Source organism: Cinclus cinclus, chromosome 25 (genome assembly GCF_963662255.1).
Source record: "Cinclus cinclus chromosome 25, bCinCin1.1, whole genome shotgun sequence".
NCBI lineage: Eukaryota > Metazoa > Chordata > Aves > Passeriformes > Cinclidae > Cinclus > Cinclus cinclus.
Genome location: NC_085070.1, coordinates 5,903,408 through 5,924,574, shown reverse-complemented (window position 1 = coordinate 5,924,574; position 21,167 = coordinate 5,903,408). Strand labels below are relative to the sequence as shown.

At 50.9% G+C, this 21,167-nt stretch overlaps 3 protein-coding genes across 5 annotated transcripts in view; all 3 read right to left on the bottom strand.

Annotated features, from left to right (window-relative positions):
* Positions 1–4,098, bottom strand: part of LOC134053509 (succinate dehydrogenase [ubiquinone] cytochrome b small subunit, mitochondrial-like) — a 33,245-nt gene extending 29,147 nt beyond the window's left edge. Inside the window, exons 1-4 of one of the 2 annotated variants that reach the window (XM_062508516.1) lie at positions 4,035–4,098; positions 3,415–3,519; positions 2,256–2,400; positions 397–1,063 (exon numbers count right to left, since the gene is read on the bottom strand). In XM_062508516.1, coding sequence (XP_062364500.1) covers positions 898–1,063; positions 2,256–2,400; positions 3,415–3,519; positions 4,035–4,080 — 462 coding nt within the window. In that variant the 5' untranslated portion in view covers positions 4,081–4,098 and the 3' untranslated portion in view covers positions 397–897. Of the gene's footprint in view, positions 1–396; positions 1,064–2,255; positions 2,401–3,414; positions 3,520–4,034 lie in introns of those variants that run through there. The other variant, XM_062508515.1, reaches the window with a different exon arrangement.
* A 655-nt stretch (positions 4,099–4,753) lies between these two features.
* NKAPD1 (NKAP domain containing 1) lies at positions 4,754–8,420 on the bottom strand. 2 transcript variants are annotated; one of them, XM_062508517.1, is made up of 5 exons: positions 8,183–8,420; positions 7,253–7,353; positions 6,910–7,062; positions 6,373–6,426; positions 4,754–5,981 (listed from the first exon to the last, which is right to left on the bottom strand). In XM_062508517.1, exons 1-5 carry the CDS (start codon positions 8,249–8,251, stop codon positions 5,456–5,458), a joined length of 903 nt encoding a protein of 300 aa, XP_062364501.1. In that variant the 5' UTR covers positions 8,252–8,420; the 3' UTR covers positions 4,754–5,455. The 2 variants fall into 2 exon arrangements, with proteins under 2 accessions (XP_062364501.1, XP_062364502.1); XM_062508518.1 differs by having other exon boundaries at positions 7,200–7,353; positions 8,183–8,201.
* A 1,686-nt stretch (positions 8,421–10,106) lies between these two features.
* On the bottom strand, positions 10,107–18,850 carry DLAT (dihydrolipoamide S-acetyltransferase). Its single transcript, XM_062508684.1, has 14 exons — positions 18,617–18,850; positions 17,684–17,785; positions 17,324–17,448; positions 17,051–17,207; positions 15,968–16,094; positions 15,483–15,673; positions 14,912–15,080; positions 14,639–14,706; positions 13,944–14,027; positions 13,750–13,857; positions 13,191–13,306; positions 12,760–12,922; positions 12,166–12,302; positions 10,107–11,690 (listed from the first exon to the last, which is right to left on the bottom strand). The coding sequence occupies exons 1-14, from the start codon at positions 18,848–18,850 to the stop codon at positions 11,561–11,563; spliced, it is 1,911 nt and encodes a 636-aa protein (XP_062364668.1). The 3' UTR covers positions 10,107–11,560.
* Positions 18,851–21,167: the final 2,317 nt, after the last annotated feature.

Genomic DNA, 21,167 nt, shown 5'->3' with positions numbered 1-21,167 from the left:
AGCTGAAAACCACAATCTCAGTTCCCCCCTAAAAAATCCCTAAAAGAACAGAACACTCCCTCAGCCTCCTCTTCGTTGTCTTTTCAGTCACACAGGACACCACAGACCAGAGAATTTAGGAAATAAACCTCAAAAGAAGTGTTGCAGATGAACATAAAAACCTTGAAAGTCAAATGTCCCCAAAGTCAATCTGCAAAAGTATTTTTATTCTACATCAATCCTTGCTGTATATTCCATGGGATATTAATTGTTCTTGGATTAAGTCAAGTCTAAGTCACCTCTAAGTATTAATTCATAAAAATATTCTTCATTTTATGAAGTAAGGCAGAGCAGACCTATCTGCAAAGAAAACATTTTAGGCAATCCAAAAGCATAAAAATGGTTCAGAAGCACACATAGAATTTCTGTAAATTCTTTATTGCATGGATTAAGAAAAAAAGTATTCCCTTTTCTACATCAACTCCCAGGGTCCAAAGAGTTACAGGGTCTGCCTTACACACTGATGTTAGAAGCAGCAGTTCAGTTTTCCACAAGCCAAACTCGTTTTTCAGAACAGGGAAACCAAACAACAGTCAGAAAAACACTCATTAAAGCTGGTATTACAAGGAGAGTTCCCTTTAGCTGGGCAAGTCTGCCACTGATGAAATTCATCCATCCCAATTTCCAGTGCAGCTTGAATCCACTCACTCTCACTGGACATTTTCCAGTTAAATCTGTTTTGAAACCTGTTTTTTTTTTTTTTTTTTTTTTTTTTCTCTACATATTCTGAGCTAGCTCTGAGCCCCCTGCAGGCTCACTGGGGACCCTTGGCTGTTCCTTTGCTGTGCAGGATGTTGCTCACAAGCTGAAGAAGCAGAGGCAGCAGAGGAGAATGGTGTGTGCCAGGGCTGGGGCTCCTCAGAGGCTCCAGAGCATGGCCACAGCCTTGCAGATGCCCACGTCGTGGTAGTTGAAGTGGCAGAGGCCAGCGAAGGTCAGGCCAGACAGGACGTACAGCCCCACGTTGGCCACTTTATTGGGCACATCTCCATGCACATAATCAGTAATTACCTGGCCCAGACCCCTAAACAAGAGAGAAAAGCTCAAATCAGCAAAGTTCACTCACTGCAATCCATCTGCTTTGTGTCCCCATTCTACCAATTCGCTTTTTTCCCCCCACTGCTGCCATTGGCCTTTCCTGAAGAATGCTCAGTTCACACTCAGAAAGAAGATTAATCTGTTTCAAAAACAAACCAAAACATTCCACAGATTCTGTTGGAAATAAGCAGATTGGCTCAAGAATTTTCTTGAGGAAACCAAATGCTGACCACAGCTCTCCAGAAAACAGAATCCTTGGAATCTGCCTTCTGATCTGACTTCCAAGGACTGGAAAAGAGGAAAACCAAGGAAATATCGGGGAGCAGCCAATGTCATAAAGACACAGAGGACTCCTGGGTATGCATTTAGATTAGAAGAGTGGCAATCAAAGAAATTAGCATATTTTTAGGTTTTTCTGGAACTCCTATCCAGATTTGAACTATCCAGCAACACGACACACAGGATGCTTGTTCTGGGAAAACGTTCCCAGTCAGAGCAAGGGAAGTGCAAGAATGCCTGGCACAAACTCCTAAGGGCAAAACAGAGGTTTAAGAAAACCTGACACTCCCAAAGTACCGGGAAAATCAGCTTTATCCTTGTGGCAAGGAACTCCCAAACCTCAGCAAGGTGGATGCTGCCACTCTGGCCAACCATATAGCTGGATCCACTCCTAATTAGCCCTGTCACTGCTCTCATCAAGGATGACAGCAGAACTACACTGAGCAAACATGCATCCAGGAATAAAGGAAATAATCATCCAGGTCTCCTTAGCAGAGTATTTGCTGTGAGCTCTTTATTCTGCAGAACCTCATCAGCACTGAGATGTACAAAGCCAGTGCGCAGAGCTTTAGAGGCAGAATATTTTTATATTATGTTTATATAGTTTTATACAGATCTGTCCTCTTTCTGCTCATACAACACTGGTTCTTCCACAGGTTAAAAACTTCCAGGATTCTGTACTTCCAGAGGCAAGGAAGTACTCCAAAGGTTAAGATACTACAGAGTGTTTATGGATTTTTTTTTCTGAGTGAGAGAACAGCATGAGAAAGAACGACCAAAGTACAACTGTCACCGAATGTGGAGACCGAGGACTTTTCCAAGGTGTTTTACACTAGACCAGGATGAGGTTTGGAGCCAGCAAACCTTCCTTCCTGTGAGCTGAGCCCTGCTGTGCTTACCAGTGGCCGTGCAGGGTGAGGGCTGCAGCCAGGGAATAGTCCACAGCCGGTCCAGGGCACAGGTAGGCTGCAGGGAGCAGCCCCAGCAGCAGCACACTGACAGCTCGCTCCCCTGTCCAGTGCAAAGATGCAGCCTTAGAACTGCCTGCAAGGAGAAACATTCTCAGGGAAAAGCCCCTCTGCCGAGGGCTGGAGGATGGATGTGAAATCTGGAGCATCTGCAAACCAAAAGCCAGCATGAGCAATGCTTGGAAACGCAACGGGAGCATCGGCGAGGCTGAAACCGTCAAGAATTGACCCTGAAATTAGCAGTGCAACAGCCCCAAAGTGCTCAGTTAACACACAGACATCATCCATCCACCTACACCAAAATGCAAATGGTTTCCTTCCTTTTGGCACTGAGAAAAGCAATTTAGAAAGCGACAAGACAAGGAAAGCAAAGGATCTGAAGTTTGGACTTGGGCAAAGTGCAAGCTGAAGTGCAATGAGCTGCTAACAGTGCTGCTGAAGGTGAGGGTACACCCACTCCTCACAGCCTGAGGCACCACTACAGCACCATTATTTACCACAAACAAGGTCTCTGCACAGGTACTGCCCTACCTGACAACACTCAGCATTTCACAACTTTTCCCTTATATCAATGGGCATTTAGGATTTATTTTGTCTTTGCTGGTAATACCCCGGTACATCACCCAACAAGACACCAAGAAAACCACTGTATCACGTATAAATCTCTTCTGCTCTTTGTTACAGCTGCCACTTAAAAAAATTATAGACTCAGCCTGGTTTGGGATGGGAGGGACCTCCTTAAACCTCATCTTGTTTTTAAGTCCCTGTATGGCCATCGGGTACTACCTCCATCACCTCTGTCCTTTATCCCTGCACCACTGTCGGTCCCTTGAAGGACCCGAGCCAAAATCTGATCCTTTACAAGCCATTCTTGACAGAATCACAGAGCATTCCGACGTTGGAAAAGACCTTCAGGATCATCTAATCCCAAAGCCTGCCATGGGCAGGACGCCTTGCGCTAGACCCGGCTGCTCGGAGCTCCATCCAGCAGTTCCAGGCACGGGCACAGGAGTCGTGATCCCGGGAAAACCAGACCCCGCACACACAGACAGACAGACAGACGGACAGACAGACACAGGCAGGGCCGTACCGTGTCCCTGGGGAGGCGGGCCGTGGCGGTCGCGGGCCGGGGCGCAGCGGGCGGCGGCGGCACCGAGCGCGGCGGGGCGGCGGAGCAGGGCCGAGCCGAGCAGAGCTGCGGGGACAACGGGGCCGCGGCGTGAGCGTGGGGATCCCGCACCCTCCGGGGATCCCGCACTCTCCGGGGATCCCGCACTCACCGGGGATCCCGCACCCTCCGGGGATCCCGCACCCTCCGGGGATCCCGCACTCTCCGGGGATCCCGCACCCTCCGGGGATCCCGCACTCTCCGGGGATCCCGCACTCACCGGGGATCCCGCACCCTCCGGGGATCCCGCACTCACCGGGGATCCCGCACTCTCCGGGGATCCCGCACTCACCGGGGATCCCGCACCCTCCGGGGATCCCGCACTCACCGGGGATCCCGCACCCTCCGGGGATCCCGCACCCTCCGGGGGTCCCGCACTCACCGGGGATCCCGTACCCACCGGGGATCCCGCACTCACCGGGGATCCCGCACCCTCCGGGGATCCCGTACCCACCGGGGATCCCGCACTCTCCGGGGATCCCGCACCACCCGAGGGTCTCCGTCCCGGTCCCCGCTCGCCCCGTGGCCCCGGCCTCACTCACCCAGGGCAGCCCCGCGGGGCCGCGTCCGCAGCAGCGCCAGCGCCATGTCCGCTCCAAGGGCACCGCGCCCGGATACGGAAACGCCGCTCGAGCTTCCGCTTCCGGGGCACCGGGGCGGCACCGGGAGCGGCCGAGCCACGCTCCCTATGGCGGCTGTAAACTGCCGGAAGCAGCGGTAAATGGGATTTGGGGAAGGAATCCTCCCCTGGGAGCGCGGGCAGGCCCAGGCACAGGATGCCCCGAGGAGCTGTGGCTGCCCCGTCCCTGGAAGTGTCCAAGGCCAGGTTGGGGCAACCTGGTGGAAGGTGTCGTGTTCATGGAATGGAATATCTCTGAATTCCCTTCCAGCCCAAACCATCCTGTAATTCTGTAATTCTGTCGTAAACCCTTCAACACCTGCAGCGGACCCAGGTGCTCCTCACCTGCGTGGTCACTACTGAAACACCTTTGTACACATCATAAACACCTCCGTGAACATCCTGTTTTTCCTTCCATTTGAACAGAAGAAAAGTACAGCAATCCTTGGAGTGAGGATTTAGGGCCACTGACACTGTTTTGTGCTTGTCCAGGACGCAACAATCACCCCACACATTTCCCCAGTGTCCTGATTTCATCTGTGAGTGTGGTCAAGCAGAAAGGAACACGGCACAAGGGAACACAGGCACCACCCAGACTGCCAGGCCTGTGCTCTGTCCCCGGGCTTTGCTCCAGAACAATGACAAAAGCATCAAACACATCTGGATTTATTTATTTTATTAAAAGGCTTGGCTGTTTGATGCAGGGAGAACGGCCTGGTACCAGTTTCTCCAGTAACACACTGGGCAGAGCAGAGACAGGACACAACACCCGCCAAGGCCTCTCTGTCAGCACAAATGGTTTCAGCATCCCCATAGAGAAAGAAGGAAGGTAGACACTGTGACCAGTCCACAGCAGGCTCTGGACAGGAGTCTAAACCAAGCAAATGAGCTGGTGGCTTTTTTCACCGTTAGAGAAGTCACTGCACCTTCAGCTGGAATGGGAATATTCCCTCAGCTTCCCTCTGTGTCCAGCTGACCCTGTGCATGCCCCCGTGGTGGAGGATGGGAAGACAAAACTGCCACGGGGCTTACAGTGACATTTCCTCTGTTACCAGCTTCATTTATCAGCCTGTCCTCTCTCCTACTGGCCATTGTTTTGGTGAGCCAAAAGAGCAATCTGTTCAAACATAATTTACAAAACAAACCAACCTGATCACAGCCAAGGACTCTGAAGCTGGCAGGATGTAGGTGCTGTCCTGCTGTGCTGCCTGCTGAGCCCGAGGGCAGCCAGGCTGGGTTGCTCCCTGTGGGCTGGCAGGGTGTGTGTAAACCAGTGCTGGAGCAGTGCTGAGTGACAGACCTGCCTCTGTCCTCCCCTCCTGCTCTGAGCTGCACCCAGACCCCTCAGTCCTCATCAGAGCTGTCCTCAGATTTCTCATCCCCCGCCACCTTCCAGTTCTTCCTCTTGCTCCTCTTCTCTGGCACTTCACTCGGCCTCTCCGGCGCCGAGCTGTGCCTCTTCTTCCTCTTCCTTGGGGGCCGTTTGTCCTTTTTCCCCTCAGATTCAGTGTCCTCAGAGCTGCTGGTGCTGGAGCTGCTTGCACGGGAAAAGTCACTGTCCTGCCCAGAAGAAGAGGTAGGTTCCTTGGCAGGCACTTTCCTGGGCTTTTTCTTGCGCTTGTGTTTTCCTTTCCGGGTGCTTGGAGTCTCCTGTCCTGAGCCCTCGCTCTCCCCCTGGGAGGAATCTGTGGAAGTTCTCTCCTGCTCCTTTTTCTTTTTCTTCCTTTTTTTGTGCGAGCGTTTTTTTTGCTTCTTCTTGTGGGATTTTTTGGTTTTTTTCCTTTTGTGGGACTCACGGGCTGTTTGCTTTCCTGGGTGAGATCTCTTCTTCCCATTGACAGCATTTTGCTCATCTCCTTCCTGCTGATCACTAGAAAAAGAAAAGGAGGAGGTAAACGGAAAGCCACTGAGCAATGAAACTCATTTATATCCAATCTCTAAGCCTGAAAAATATTCATGATTCTGCTGGGTGTAGGGTAAAAATAATTAATTTCGTATTAAAATCTTGTTTTTCCACTCTCCTGGACACTGCAATAATTTATTTATCTCCCAGACTCATAGATTTTGGTATCTCCAGCTAAACATGAAATTCTTAATTACTGCCAAAGATTCTCCTAAGACTCACAGCTCATTAATAGATTTGAGTTTTTTAACAGTAAGGCTTTGCATTCGAGGCTGATCTCTATTCAAAAATTAAAACTCAGTTTGTACAATTCCAAGAAGGCAGATTCTGGATCCATCAGTAAGAGTGTCTGCCTTACCTGTCTGTGTCAAATTCTTCAGGGTACAACTCTTTATATCCACTGTGCCCCCACCTGTAAGAAAGCAGAAGCATCCATTAAAAACAGACAATGTGTTTGAGGACAAAAATGCAATTCTGAAAAGGCAGAGCCACTGAGTGAATCTGAGTTTAGACAGGGAGGAAGGAAATAGGACTGATTCTATTTGGTTGGTGCTATTTAAATCACCTTATGTTCGCAAAGCACAATTTCAGATTTCTTTAAAACAGCCCTGGACCTGTGTTTCTTGAGGTTTTTTCAAGCTTATTAGGCAGAGCAATAAATATTAATCTTAGGGTCGGGATTTTGCTGCTTAGTGTGGCTTAGAACCTCCACAGATGAGCTCAAATTGGTTACTCTGTGACATGGCAGAGGTTTGTACATGTTATTCATTTTCAAAATGAGCTCAAGCTCTATTTCATCACAGCACACACCAAACAGAAATGCGCCAATTTTTGGTACAGGACTCCAAAAAGATGTTTTAATTACACCCACAGAACGTGGAATTCCCCCACAGACCTGTCTGGCATGTTGGCTTCACATTCATACAGCTTTTTATTCCAGGATCTGGCCCTGAGGAGATCATCTTCCACCAGGTCAAGGAGCTGTGGGTTCCTGGATTTCCAGCTCCTGTGCCCCTCCTCGTCAAAGCCATCGCTGCGCATGCGACTGCTGCAGAGAGGGAACAGCTCCTTCAGGTGGGGAAACGCCTCCCAGGCACCCCCAGAGCCCCAGCTCATCCACCTGCACCTCCAACATTTCACATCTAAACAAACACATACATGGTCAGGCTTAAGCAGAGGCCTCACCTTTTTCCAAGGAGTCATTAAGGAGAAAATCAATTTTCTGTGGTGTGTCTCACCTAGAGGTGTCTGACAGCATTCTGCTCTGTCTTTTCCAGTAAGTCTCTTCTGTCTGCTTCTCCCATTCCCTTATTTTCCACATTTCTGTCTCTTCCTGAAGCTGAAGTCACAGAAAGGGAAACGACTTTAACATCAGGTAAAATTCAGTCATGCAGCACGTGAGCTCCAAGCTCAACACTCCTGGTAAGAAAACTCACAGCCACCTTTCCTACCATCCCCAAACAAAGGATTATTTACGCATATCTGTGTCCAAAAGAGAACTTCCTGATGGTGCTTAGACCATTATGATTCATCAAAGAGTTTGCTAAACTTAGTGGAGTTGCTTAATCCTGCACTAAAACCCTGCCTGTGCACACAAGGTTCAAACTGTTTCACGCAATCAAAAGCAGATACACAGTGCAACAAATGAAATAAGGCCTATTAAAGATTTGCTACTTTTTAGGTAAACACAGACATGCTCCCATTCCGAGAACTCAAGAGAAAGGGGGTGAAACTAAAACCCGTGGAAACCGGAACGGGGTTAAACCGAAAGCGACGCTGAGGACGCGGATGCGACCGATTTACCAAATTCCTTTTATTTCTACCAAACACTGAGGCATCAGCAGAGCGGCACGAAGCCCGTCCCGCAGCCGGGGATGTTCCCCCATCACCGTGTGGCACAACAGGCCTGTCCCCGCACCCCCGGCCATGTCCCCGCACCCCCGGGCCTGTCCCCGCACCCCCGGCCATGTCCCCGCACCCCCGGCCATGTCCCCGCACCCCCGGGCCTGTCCCCGCACCCCCGGCCATGTCCCCGCAGCCCCGGCCATGTCCCCGCACCCCCGGCCATGTCCCCGCACCCCCGGCCATGTCCCCGCAGCCCCGGCCATGTCCCCGCAGCCCGAGCCGCCCCGCTCGGTCCCGCAGGGTCCCCTGGGCCCGGGCCTCACCTTGTTGTGCGCTCCGGTGTGGCGGATGACGTTGCGCAGCAGCACCTTCCCCACGGGCACGCGGGACATGCTGCGGGCGCCGCCGCGGGCCCGTGCCGGCCGCGGTGCCGGTGGCGCTGGTGGCGGTGCCGGTGTTAGTGGCGCTGGTGGCGGTGTTGGTGGCGGTGTCGCTGTTGTTGTTGCTGTTGTTGTTGTTGTTGCTGTTGCTGTTGCTGTTGGTGGTGGCGGGGCCGGGCCGGGCCGGGCCGGGCCGGGCGGGGGATGCGGAAACGCGCGGGGCCGCGCGCGCGCCGCTTCCGGTGCCGTCTCCAGGGCAACGGCGCCGCCATGGCCGTGAGGGCCGTGAGGGCCGTGAGGGCCGTGGGGGCCGGGCGGCACAAACGGAACAGAACGGACCCGAACGGAACAGAACGGACCGGAACGGAACAGAACCGACCCGAACGGAACAGAACCGACCGGAACGGAACAGAACCGACCCGAACGGAACAGAACGGACCGGAACGGAACAGAACCGACCCGAACGGAACAGAACCGACCGGAACGGAACAGAACGGACCCGAACGGAGCAGAACCGACCGGAACGGAACAGAACCGACCCGAACGGAACAGAACGGACCGGAACGGAACAGAACCGACCGGAACGGAACAGAACGGACCCGAACGGAACAGAACCGACCCGAACGGAACAGAACGGACCGGAACGGAACAGAACCGACCGGAACGGAACAGAACGGACCCGAACGGAACAGAACCGACCGGAACGGAACAGAACGGACCCGAACGGAACAGAACCGACCGGAACGGAACAGAACCGACCCGAACGGAGCAGAACCGACCGGAACGGAACCGACCGGACCAGAACAGAACGGACCCGAACGGAGCAGAACCGCTCCAAAGGGACCTAAACCACCCCAAAAGGACCCCAACCCCCTCCCCCCCCCCCCCAGAAGGAGCAGAACCGCCCCGGGACCCCCGGGCCCAGCCCCGGTTCCTGCCCCGCTTTGCCCCCGTGGCAGAGCATGGGCTGGAGACAGCTGGTGGCAGCGCTAAAGAAATCTTCTTCTGGGGAAAAATATCCCAAAGCAACCGTAAAAATTCCCAGAAACAGTGGCTGGGTAATGCTGGGAACTATATCACTTAATAGTTTGAAACAATTACTTAACTAATACAATTTTAAGTAATGGTTTAAATTCAATTTTAAGTAACGGTTTTAGTATAATTTTAAATCGTTTTTATCAATTATAAGTCTTATTTATAATTTAATTTATTGTTTTAATTACCTTTTAATTAATTGCTTTCCATAATCTTGGCTATTCTTAGCCAGCATTTAGCAAAGCTGTTTTAAGAGACTTCTGCAGAAACTAATCTTGGGAAAATGACTGAAACTTGTTGAAGTTTTGGCAGATAACACAAGCCCAGAGTGAAAATCTTTGTTGGGGATGGGGTTTAGGGCATTTTTAATTCACTTTGTTTACTCATGAGGGCTGAGTATCTCAAATGCAAGTAGAAAAGGAAGGTTGGAGGAATAGTAGCACCATCAAACTCACAAAAAAAATGAGTAAAGACTGTAAATATTCAAATACTTGAATATTTAGTGACAGTACATCAATGCCTCCGTGCTTTGCTGCACCATTCAGGGGACGGCAGCAGTGATGTGGTTTTGTTAAATAAATAAAAGGACAGGATTCCCGTGGTTAGAGCAGCTCTCTGAAGGTTTTTAATGTTGGAACAACCTGTCACACACAGCCCCACGGGTGAAGCTGCAGACAGCAGAAAGCAAATGTCTGGGAAGATTTGTGAATAAATTCCAGGTTAATAGGGTGAGTTTCACTGTGAGACTGAAAGGCTGCAGAGCACTGACCCAGAGCAGGAAAGCCACACACAACTGAAGAGAAAAGCACTGGGACATGGTTTAGTAGTTGTCAATTCCAAACATTTAATGGAACATGGGTTCACTAGAGCCAGTCTGGAATCAGGGTATGTCAGGTCATTCAAGAAAATCCAAAACCTTAATGCACTTTTTTTTTTCTTAAGCAAGGCATCACAGCAACCAGACACTAAATAGTTCCCACAAAAATATTTAATTTCCACAGTATTTTCTTTCAATATCTTTAGTGAATTATGTAGAATTTTACAGGAGACAGTACTTAATGCAATATACAGAATAACAGGATCAGCCTGAAAAACTTCTTCCTTTTTTTCCAACTCTGCCCCCTTCTTTAATTCTCCTGGTCACTCTGTCATTACTGCACGGTTGTCCTTTTTTTACATTAACATTTCCATGTGGAAAGTGGAATTTCAGAACGTTCAGCACTGCAGCCCTTGCAGGATACAATGCCTGGAGTAACTGGACACGAGTCCAACAGACTAGAGAAGCACCTTACATACAATATGTACATGGAGAGCACACTCTGCAGCTTTACTGAGGCTGGACAACAAAGACAATCCAGGGAAGGTCTGCAATTCCAGTGGCTTAAGTCAGAGTTCCTACGTTAGAATGCCTGAAATGAAAAATCCCAAACATCCCAGTCCTTGCATGATTAACATCCCCTGGTGGGATTATCAGCACGTGTGATTTGTCTACACTGGCTTCCAAGTGAACATTCTGCAGAGCAGTTACTTCCATGGCATCAGAGCCTGGGCTTAACGTAGCCAGAGGAACAGCAGCTGCAGAGTTTCATACAAAAGGCAGATGTCAGAGTCCATGAGGAGACAGCACATTCCCTGTGACCCCCCAGACAGCAGTGCTCTGTCACCTTAAAGTGCTCAAAAGGGATCACGGAGCTGAGAAGGCCCCGGCCAGTGCCAAATTCCCAAAGGGCTTTGGAACAGCAGCACTTGGCCTTTGAGACACCATGCCCAGGCACTTCAGTCCCTCAGTGCTGTGCCATCTCCCCCACCCCAAACAGGCAAATGTGGGAGTTCTCCTCCTCCTGTACCTTTCTGTGGCCATCTCATCTGCGCTCCCGTGAAGAGATGTTTGAAATTCCAATCTCTGACAACACTGAGGTCGTGATGTTGGGATGCACCCCCTGGGCACCCGAGTTTAGAAGCAGCTGGCACAATGCCAGGATAATTTTGTTGGGTTTTTTTTTTTTTTTTTTTTTTTAATCTGGGATGCTTAACTCTGTTTTGGAAGAGTTTGCAAGTTAACTAACTGTATAAAAATACAGTGTAGCTGTAATATTGCTCTGAAAAGCACTTTTGCAAACTTTTTTTTTTTTTTCTGTACAGACTGGTAAATAACATTACCAGATAATATAATACATGTTTTAAATTAAAAAAAGAAACTCTCTCAAAGTCTGAACACTAAAGTCTAAACAGCTTGCTTGAAACACAACAGTGTGACCCAGGAAAATTCTGCTTTGCATGGTTAAATTATAGCAGCATGGTTACTGGCTTTTCAAGGAAATTCTTGAACTCAGCAAGCCACTGTGCTCCGACTGCTCCATCCACAACACGGTGGTCACAGCTCAGGGTGACAGACATCATGCTGGCCACGTCAAAGCTGGGAGAAAAACAAGAAAAAGGTTAACACACTCCTCTGCAAGGCAGTGCCACTTACACAGCAGGCCAGCTACTCCTGGAGAGCCAGAACAGCAGCTGGTGCTTGCTGAAAGATGATTCTCCCAGTTGCACCAGGGGCAGGTCATGTTCATTCCTTCTCTGAGGAAAACTAAGGAGGGAACTTCCCACAGGCACTAAAAACCCCTCTGTGTGTTCCCCTTAGGGCAGGGAGCTCAGCTTTCCTTGCAGCAAAGGGACAGCTCCACACAAAGAACAAGAAACATTTTAGTTCCAAGCAAGGGGATATTATCTACAGGATCCATCCTTTAGGTTTTCCTTAAATGCAAATTTAAGCAAGTAGTGAAAGCACTGTGTCAGCAACACATTTCAGGGTTTTTAAAATTATTTTCTAATGTAGGTGTTAGGAAACCAGGCATGATTTCAGAGTTTGAGTTCAGGATCAGATGAAAACTCACCCTTTCTCATTATCAGCTGGCACTAGTATTTCTTTTGAGGAACCCACTGCCAGGATGCAGGCTTGAGGTGGATTGATTATGGCAGAGAAATTCTTAATCCCATACATTCCTAAATTGGAAATTGTGAAAGTACCACCCTAGAAGAAAACAAATACATTCATGGGCAAACTCACAAAAACTGTTTAATGTGGGAATATGAGGAGAGGGGGGATCTGCAGCTCCTGATGAGGGGAAGCTCTTTGGAGAGCAGGGACAGGATCCAGGGAACAGCTGGAGATGTGCCAGGGGAATCTGGGATGGAAATCACGGAAAGGTTCTTCCCTCACCCAGAGGGTGCTGGCACTGCCCAGGCTCCCCAGGGAATGGGCACGGCCCCGAGGCTGCCAGAGCTCCAGGAGGGTTTGGACACCACTCCAGGAATGTGCAGGGTGGGATTTGGGGTGTCAGTGCAGGGCCAGCAGCTGGATTCAATCATCCCCACGGGTCCCTTCCCACTCAGGATATTCTGTGACTACTCAAACATCACAAAACAGCCTTTGCTCCTTTTAAACGAGTCAAGAGCAGCAGAGTTGAACACCAGCATGGGTGTCTCACCTGGAATTCGTGAGGCTGGAGCTTCCCTTCCCGGGCTTTGGCTGCCAGGGAAGCCACGTCCTTGCTGATGGCAGCCAGGCCCTTGATGTGAGCGTTGAAGACAATGGGGGTGATGAGCCCTGCAGGGGTGCTGACAGCCACACTCACGTCCACCACATGATTCCTGCAACACACACAGCAGCTCAAATCACTCCACAAAGAGAGCAAACAAAAAAAAAAAAATTCAAAACAGGCCAGACAACCCAAAGTTAACATTGATTTGCAATAATTATTTCACTTCGCCCACCAGGCTTAGACTCAAAAATATTTTATCACTTTAACAAAGCCTCTCACCTTCACATCTTGTCTGCCCTTTCCCTCAAATCCCAGCAGAAGTTCTGTTTTGCCAGGAACAAAGGAATTTTCTAGTTCTGACCATGCCATAAACTTACTGCCTAATAACTGTGTCCAACCATGAAGAATTTGCCTCAGGCACCTTCAAGCAGGCCAAAGCAGAAGCTTTAATTATGAAATCGTTGACAGAAAGCTTAATGTTAGCTGGGACCTCCTGCAAATAAAGAGATTCCAGGTGTCAGTTTGTCCCCTGCACACCACCCCAGTTAATGAGGGCAGTCACTGCAGTTCCCAGGAAATGACAGAAAACAATCACAGCACCTGCAAGCATAAAATTCAAAGATCATTTAGAAGGCGAAAGTATCTCCTTCATAATTTAAGAATGTAGCTTTTTAATATTTAGTTTTCCTCTAACTTGGCTTAGAATTATTATTCTGCCTAAATTTTTTACTTTTCTTACTATTAAAAAGCTTTCCATCCTTTTATGTTCCACCTGAAATAATGAATCACCACCAAGCAGAGCTCAGAACAGCCCCTTAGAGAAATCAGGAATCAGCAGACCTGAGGAAAATCTCATTGTGTCACAGACAGTCCAGAACTGACCCATGAAAGGCACTGAGAAGAGTGTGTTTTCCAAGCCAAGATACCAGAACACACCTGATTGAGTTCCTTCCTTAGCACCAGGACTTTTCCCATGTTGACATCGATGGACAGGTAGTAGTGAGGTATCGTTTGTTTGGACTGCATCAGCCTCTGAGCAATGACCTGGGCGTGTGCAGAGCAAGGAACACACATCAGCCTGGAAAATCCCTGGCTAAAAACGATGAACTTGGAGAAGACTGGAATCTTACCCTGCGAATGTTGCTGATGGGGATGTCTGTGAAGGTCCCCTCGGGTGCTGCGGCAGCTGCAGGAACTGCCTCCGGAGCTGCAGCCTGCAGGGAACACCAGTGTCACTCCCAGAAACACCCAAAGAGCAACTGCAGCTCAGTGCTGAGGCCAAGCTGCCTCTTGGTAAGAGCAGCAGCCATTTCCACCTCTCCAGCAGCCACCAGGCTCCTTCTAACCCCCCCAACTTGATTATTAAATGCAGCATAGAGTGATTGAGCAGTACACCACTGAGATGTGCTGCTGTGAAGCTCCCAGCCCAGCCAGTCCTGCTCTGGCACCTCCATCAGCTCAGGGACAACACAAACCACAGCATCAGAACACTTTTGGGGCAGCAGGGACAGGCTGGGGTTTGCTAGGTCTGGCTTTCCTTCTGACCCCCTCTCTTCAGCAATGCTGGACCAGCTGGGATTGGGTTATCTCAGCCTGTGAGGATTTAGCAACCAAAGGAAGGCTTGGCAGCACAGTATTATTTTTTTCCTCAGTGGAATATCAAAGGGACAAACAAAGGGAGAAGGCTTCAGTGTTTCTGGCAGGTTACATTTCACAACCTTACAGTCACACAATCCAGCAATGCCAGTTCCATGCAGGAACTGCCCTTCCACAGAGCATTTCCATTCCTGTAACGTCCACTCCCACAGATTTCCAGCCTACTCACTGGAGCAGCCTTTGATGGCACAAATGACTCCACATCTTTTTTGGTGATTCTGCCATCTGGTCCAGTACCTGAAAGGGGCAAAGGACAGTGGGAGAGGATTTTGATTATTTCCAACATGACTTTGTTTCTAAAGGTACCAGTTTTATTCAATAGAGAGAAATCACTGAATCCTACTCCTGGTTCACAGCTGCACAGTCAGGAACAACAGCAAAATATGGATCTACAGGGGCAGAAAACTGACAGTGAGAGCAAAGAAGTGGAAAGGAAAGGTACCTTTCACTTGGGTAAGGTCAATTCCTTTCTCTGCTGCCAATTTCTTTGCCAGGGGACTGACCACGACCCTTCCTCCTTTGTGGGGTGGCCCTGCTGTGGGGGCTGCTGGAGCAGGAGCAGCAGAAGGCTGGGGAGGAGGAGGAGGAGCAGCTGCAGGAGTTGCCATCACCTAAAGAAAGAACGAAAGCCATCAGTGGAACCACGGCAAGAGAACTGGCCCATCTATTTATCAATCAAGAGATAATCACTCATTTGCACAAAGGCTCCCAGAAATTAAATCAGAAACTCACTGGGAAGGAGGTCAGCTGAGCTAAACACCAAATACAATAAAGACGTTATGCTCCCCATTTCCAAGGATGAGGAATCAAAAGTGGCACAAGCAACAAACTGGGGAAAGATGAGAATGAATGAAACCTGCTGTAGGTCTGGGAGGGCAAATTAGTGATCACTTCTCAACGCATGGATCAGCCTTGCACTCACAAATCAGAACACTCCTGCTGAAGCCAGGGCTTCACACTGTCAACAACAGCTCAGATCAGGCTTGTCAGAGGTGCCCATGGCTGCCCCTTACCGGTGGAGGAGGAGGAGGAGGAGGAACTGGAGCCTTCATGTCAGTGACTGCAGCAGCCTGGTAGTCAGCAAAGGCTGGGATATCAGCCTCCTTCTCCACAATGATGCACAGAGGGGTTCCTAAGGGCACATCTCTTGTTCCTTCAGGCACCAAGATCTTGGCAAGGTAGCCTTCCTCCTGCACTTCAAAGCCTGCAGGGGAGAGAAACAACACTGAGGAGCTGAAGAGCTGCTCTAAGTGCTGCTGCTGGAGACTGGCAGCTGAAACAGGAGAATCCTTTCCAGCAGGGAACCTCTCCATGCACTTGCTTAGGATTGATGAGGAAATAAAAGTATTTTTAGGAGCTCCAAAGTTTGGCTTTCCAGTGGAACGAGATATTAACAAAACCTGTGCCACAGCATCACCCCCTGAGCAGCCAGAGGAGCTGGCAGAGGCTCCTTGGGACCCTTCCAAGGGCACCTCAGCCCCCTTGGCTGTGGACTCACCTATTGTGGCTTTATCTGTCTCAATTTCAGCCAGTAAGTCTCCCTCGTTCAGCTTCTCCCCAACCTTCTTCTCCCACCTCTGCACTGTGCCCATGGTCATGGTGGGTGAGAGAGCAGGGAGAGTGATCTGGGAAGGCACAGAACACAACACAATCAGACCCTGCTCATGCACAAGGCTCAGGAACACAGTCTGAACTCCTGAGAAATGATGCCAACCTAAAGAAGCAGCTTTAATGCACTCCTAGGTCTGGCTCCATGACAGCCAAGCAGAGCTGTCCCCACTGGGCTGCTTTGGCTTCTTTTAGCAAGGCCTGAGCAAGGAGAGCAAGCAAGAGCAGAGGGCAAGAAATGGATAAATGAAAATAATCATCACTGCCATCACCCTGCAAGGCTAAGGAAGGCTGGAGCAAATCACTTTGTCACTGCGACACACACACAAAACTGGGCAGAGGGGACAAGCAGAGGGTACAAAACAACTTTAGTGGCCAGAACACAAATTAAGAAGCCATTTCTTAATTCTTGTATTACTGACTTTGGGTAACATCTCAGACAAATCAGTTTTATCTGTGGGATGGGCTTCAATATTCCTTTTCAAAGGGATGTCAAACAAATCCCCCTGTACCAAGTGCTCAAATCCATTTGGATACACTTCAAAACCTAAGCAAAGCAAGAAGTTTCTATCCACAAACACAGCTCATTATTACTCACCCACAGACACATCTGGTGTGTTCACCAGAGCACCAGACTGGAATTCTGCTCTGAGATATGAGCAGAGCTTATTCACACTAAGCACAAGGTCTTTTTGTACCAGAACTGCCCAAATAATGCAGATTTAGCACATTTTTCAAGACAACAACCTTAGAGGGACAAGCCTCTCCTCCAACAGTAGCTGGGATGCTGAAATAAATTTATTTAAAAAGCTTTCTGGTATGTCCCCCAACACCTGCTCTGAGCACACAACTGAAGTGGCACAGTGAATAAATTCCCATTCCTGACAGTTTTTATGACAAAATACCCCACAGGTAGCAATGCCGGGGCAGAAAAAGTGTGAGAAGCCTTAAAGCAGGAGCTGTGCTCTCTTACCTGCATGTGAGGAGGGTAAGAGCTGCCAGGGGCCTGAGGAGAAGGCTGAGGTGGTGGGGAGGGGGCTGCAGCTGGAGGGGGAGGCACTGAGGCTGCAGGGGCAGCAGCTGCTGCAGAATCCAGTGTGTAATTTTTGAAGGCATCAATAAATTCAGGCCTAGAAGAACACACAGAGCCCCAAACCCCATCAGGTGATGGTCTCAGTCTTTCACTCAAGACACCCCAGAAGCCCAAAAGAGGGGAAATTCATATCCAGGGTTAGGAAATACATACTTTTCTACTGTGATACATATTACAGCCCCAATAGGAACATCCCTTGTTCCTTCTGGCACCAGGATCTTGGCCAGGTAACATTCCTCCAGGCTCTCAAAGCCAACTGTAGCTTTGTCTGTCTCCACCTTTGAGAGAGAAATGGTGAAATGGTGAGCCCAGAGCCTCCTAGTCTGTTGTGAGGTCACGGTTCTGGTAAAACCACCCTGAGGCAGCAGCTCTGGGGAAGTCTGCCCTCAAACTGAGAGGCTGACAGCCTCTCCTTCCCACCAGCACCCCTTGGGATGTGTGATCCAAAATCTGTCCTCAGCCAGGGACAGCCCCCAGGCCATGAGACCCAGCCCAGCCTCATCCCCGGGATACCTCTGCTATGAGATCCCCTTCATTGATCTTGTCCCCCTCCTTCTTCTCCCAGCGCGCGATGGTGCCCATCTGCATCGTGGGGGACAGCGCTGGCAGTGCCACCTGCGAGGGACAGGGCAGTGTCACAACCCAGACACATCCAGCAGCAGGAGTCACACACAGGACAGAGGCAAATCCTCAGCTCAGCCTGCCACATGGGGCACAGCTCTGCTGCAAATCTCCAGGACTGCCCCAAGCTGCTGGTGAAGAACCCTGGGCAAACCAGAGGCTGTGCTTGGCCCATCCCTGGAAGTGTTCAAGGTCAGGCTGGATGGGGCTTGGAGCAATATGGGACGGTGGAAAGTGTCCCTGCACAGGGCTTTAAGGTCCACCCCAACCCTTTAGCACTCTACGATTCTACCAAGAGAGGTTACAGAGAGCCTGGGTCTGCCGAGGAACCCACAGCAGTGCTGGGATAAAGGACAGAGGTTATGGAGGTAGCACCCGACAGCTATCCAGGGGTTTGAGGCTAAACCCTCAAGTTTTGTGCCAAAGGCACAAAAAAACTCCGATTTTCTCCCAGTTTGGGCAGCCAGGTGTTGGAACAGGTTTACCCACGCAGGTGGTGGAGTGCCCATCCCCGGAGGCGTCTAAGAGCCATGTGGGCGAGGTGGTTTGGGGGCTCCAGCAGCAATGCTGACCTCCTTACCCTAAAGGTCTTTGCCAGCCCTGATGACCCCATAACTCTGTCCCTGGGGGCAAACTGAGCCGAACGGGGAGGTGACGGAAAACGGAGGGGAAAAGCGAAGGGACAGGGAGGGGCACGGGAGAGAAAAGGGGGCACGGAAGAGAGAAGGAAAGGAAAAGGGGCACGGGCGAGGAGAAGAAAGGGGCACGGGGAAGGGAAAGGGGGCACGGGGGACAGCCGGGGCAGGGTTTCGGGGCGTCTCTCACCTTCTGGTGCGCCGGGAGGCTGCAGCAGCGGCGCGGGACGAGCCGGGGCCAGGCCGGCGGCAGCAGCAGCGGGCGAGGCGCGGGGCCACCCCGGGCCGGGCCACCCCAGGCCGGGCCGCGCCGGGCAGGACCAGCCCCGGCCCCGACCCCGGCCCCGAGCGCTCGGCGGGGCCGCACCAGGCCGGGCGTCCCGGCCGTGCCCCGGGACACGCGTCGCGCCAACACCCGCCACATGCTGGGGCTGGGCTGGAGCCGGGCTGGGCCGGGCGGGACCGGGGCCGGCTTGGCTCGGTGACCTCCGTGCGGGCGGCGCGGTGCGACACTGGGGCGGCCGTAAAGCGGCGGAGGGAGGGAGGGCCGGGCCCACCTCAGGAACCGCCTCGGGAACACCCTCGGCACCGCCTCTGGAACACCCTCGGTACCGAACACCCTCAGGAACCGCCTCTGGAACACCCTCGGTACCGAACACCCTCAGGAACCGCCTCTGGAACACCCTCGGCACCGCCTCTGGAACACCCTCGGTACCGAACACCCTCGGCACCGCCTCTGGAACACCCTCGGTACCGAACACCCTCAGGAACCGCCTCTGGAACACCCTCGGTACCGAACACCCTCAGGAACCGCCTCTGGAACACCCTCGGTACCGAACACCCTCAGGAACCGCCTCTGGAACACCCTCGGCACCGCCTCTGGAACACCCTCGGTACCGAACACCCTCGGCACCGCCTCTGGAACACCCTCGGTACCGAACACCCTCAGGAACCGCCTCTGGAACACCCTCGGTACCGAACACCCTCAGGAACCGCCTCTGGAACACCCTCGGCACCGCCTCTGGAACACCCTCGGTACCGAACACCCTCGGCACCGCCTCTGGAACACCCTCGGTACCGAACACCCTCAGGAACCGCCTCTGGAACACCCTCGGTACCGAACACCCTCAGCACCGAACACCCTCAGCACCGCCTCCGTCTCCCGAACGGAGCTGGGAAAGGGGCTCAGCCTGGAGAAAAGTGGCTCAGGGGGACCTTGTGGCTCTGCACAATTCCCTGACAGGAGGGGCAGTGAGGGGGGATTTGGGATCGCTCCCAGGGAACAGGGACAGGAGGAGAGGGAACGGCCTCAGGTTGGATGGGGTCGAACACATAAATACATCCCAGTGGCAAAGGCCATAAAGTAAAACATACTGAGTTCCACCTCAGCCTAGCAAGAACTTCTTTCCATGGAGGGCAGGTTTGTTCTGAAGTGTGCTCTTACTACCATAAACCAGACTTGTCTGATCTCCCAGGGATTTCACCGCTTACCGTTGGCTTCTTTCTGCCCAGCTTTCCTCACGGTTACCTTCCTGTTCCTGTACTTACTGATCTTGTAACAAAATCTCTGGAGTCAGAGTTAAAACTCATTTAAAAGTGACACCTTTTGCTTTAGTGAGGGACAAACCTCCCAAACCAAACTGCTCCTCAGAATAGTAGAGAAGGACACGAAGCTGGGAAACAACAAACCTTGAAAAGTTTTGTAATTTGCTCCATGAAACTCCAGCCCGGGTGCGTGCCTGTTGCTGAAATAAAACTGAGTAAAACCCGAGGAATGAAACACTTGCAAGAAGTTTGCAATTGAAATACAACTGATCACAGTATCACCAACCCATGCCCTCTCCACTAGAGACCGTGCAACAGAGCAACTAAGTCCAGGGGAGAAAGAAAATCTTTGTCCCTTTTCCAAAAGGGATGTATTTCCCCCATTAATTAACTTGCTCATTGATGAACTTTCCTCCTGCTGTCTGGAAGCAGGAAGTCACACAGATTGTCCAGAGCAGAAGGCAGCTTGTGTTGTGCCAATGTGGCACAAAACCACCTTAAGAGCCTTGATATAAAACCCAGCATCAACCAGTTGGATTTCCATAGTAAAATAAAATTACAAGGCCAGCGTTGTGTCAACAGAAGACGATACAAAACATCTCAGCATCCACCAGGAAAGGAGTAAAACAGTATAATGCGTGCAGAAATATACAGAGAGCACTTGCACTAGTATAAAAATATCCACAGTCCTCAGACAAATGTGAATCGGTACAAAATAATTTCAAGAACATGTGTACAAAAGGACATGTTGATATAAAACAGTAAAACCAGGTTGCCCCCTCTCCCAGCCTCATGCACAGCACACACAGACAGCCCATGGAAGGCCCAGGAGGAGCACAGCCCATTTGAGCTCCTAAGCCCACAGGTCGTGTAAAGAAACAAAACCACAAAACCAAAAGGGAAAATCCACCCTTGGGGGATTTTAGGGCTTGTACTTTCCCCAGCAGTTCTTTCCTGATCCTTCAGGACTCAGCGTGGCAAGGAACTGTTGTGGGTGAGTGCTTGGTGGCCCTGGCAGCGGGGGGACAGCAGCAGAGGGGTGCCTGTGCACGAAGGTGACAGCAGGGAGGGCAGGAGTGCAGGGACAGCAGCTCTGCAAGGACAGGGCTGTAACCACCTCAGGAAGCAGCTGATTCCAGCTCCCTCACCCAGGAAATCCTTCAGCAAACTAACAAGCACCAAGACCCCACAGTCCC

Excerpts from the sequence above, each read along its gene's own strand:
- NKAPD1 (XM_062508517.1), bottom strand. The coding sequence starts at position 8,251 with ATGTCCCGCGTGCCCGTGGGGAAGGTGCTGCTGCGCAACGTCATCCGC. Across the intron at positions 7,354-8,182 it reads ACACCGGAGCGCACAACAAG|CTTCAGGAAGAGACAGAAAT; the intron begins GTGAGGCCCGGG and ends CTGTGACTTCAG. Across the intron at positions 7,063-7,252 it reads ATGCTGTCAGACACCTCTAG|CAGTCGCATGCGCAGCGATG; the intron begins GTGAGACACACC and ends CCCTCTCTGCAG.
- DLAT (XM_062508684.1), bottom strand. The coding sequence starts at position 18,850 with ATGTGGCGGGTGTTGGCGCGACGCGTGTCCCGGGGCACGGCCGGGACG. Across the intron at positions 12,923-13,190 it reads TTGGACACAGTTATTAGGCA|GAATCATGTGGTGGACGTGA; the intron begins GTAAGTTTATGG and ends TGTGTGTTGCAG. Across the intron at positions 12,303-12,759 it reads TCCAGCCTCACGAATTCCAG|GGTGGTACTTTCACAATTTC; the intron begins GTGAGACACCCA and ends GTTTTCTTCTAG.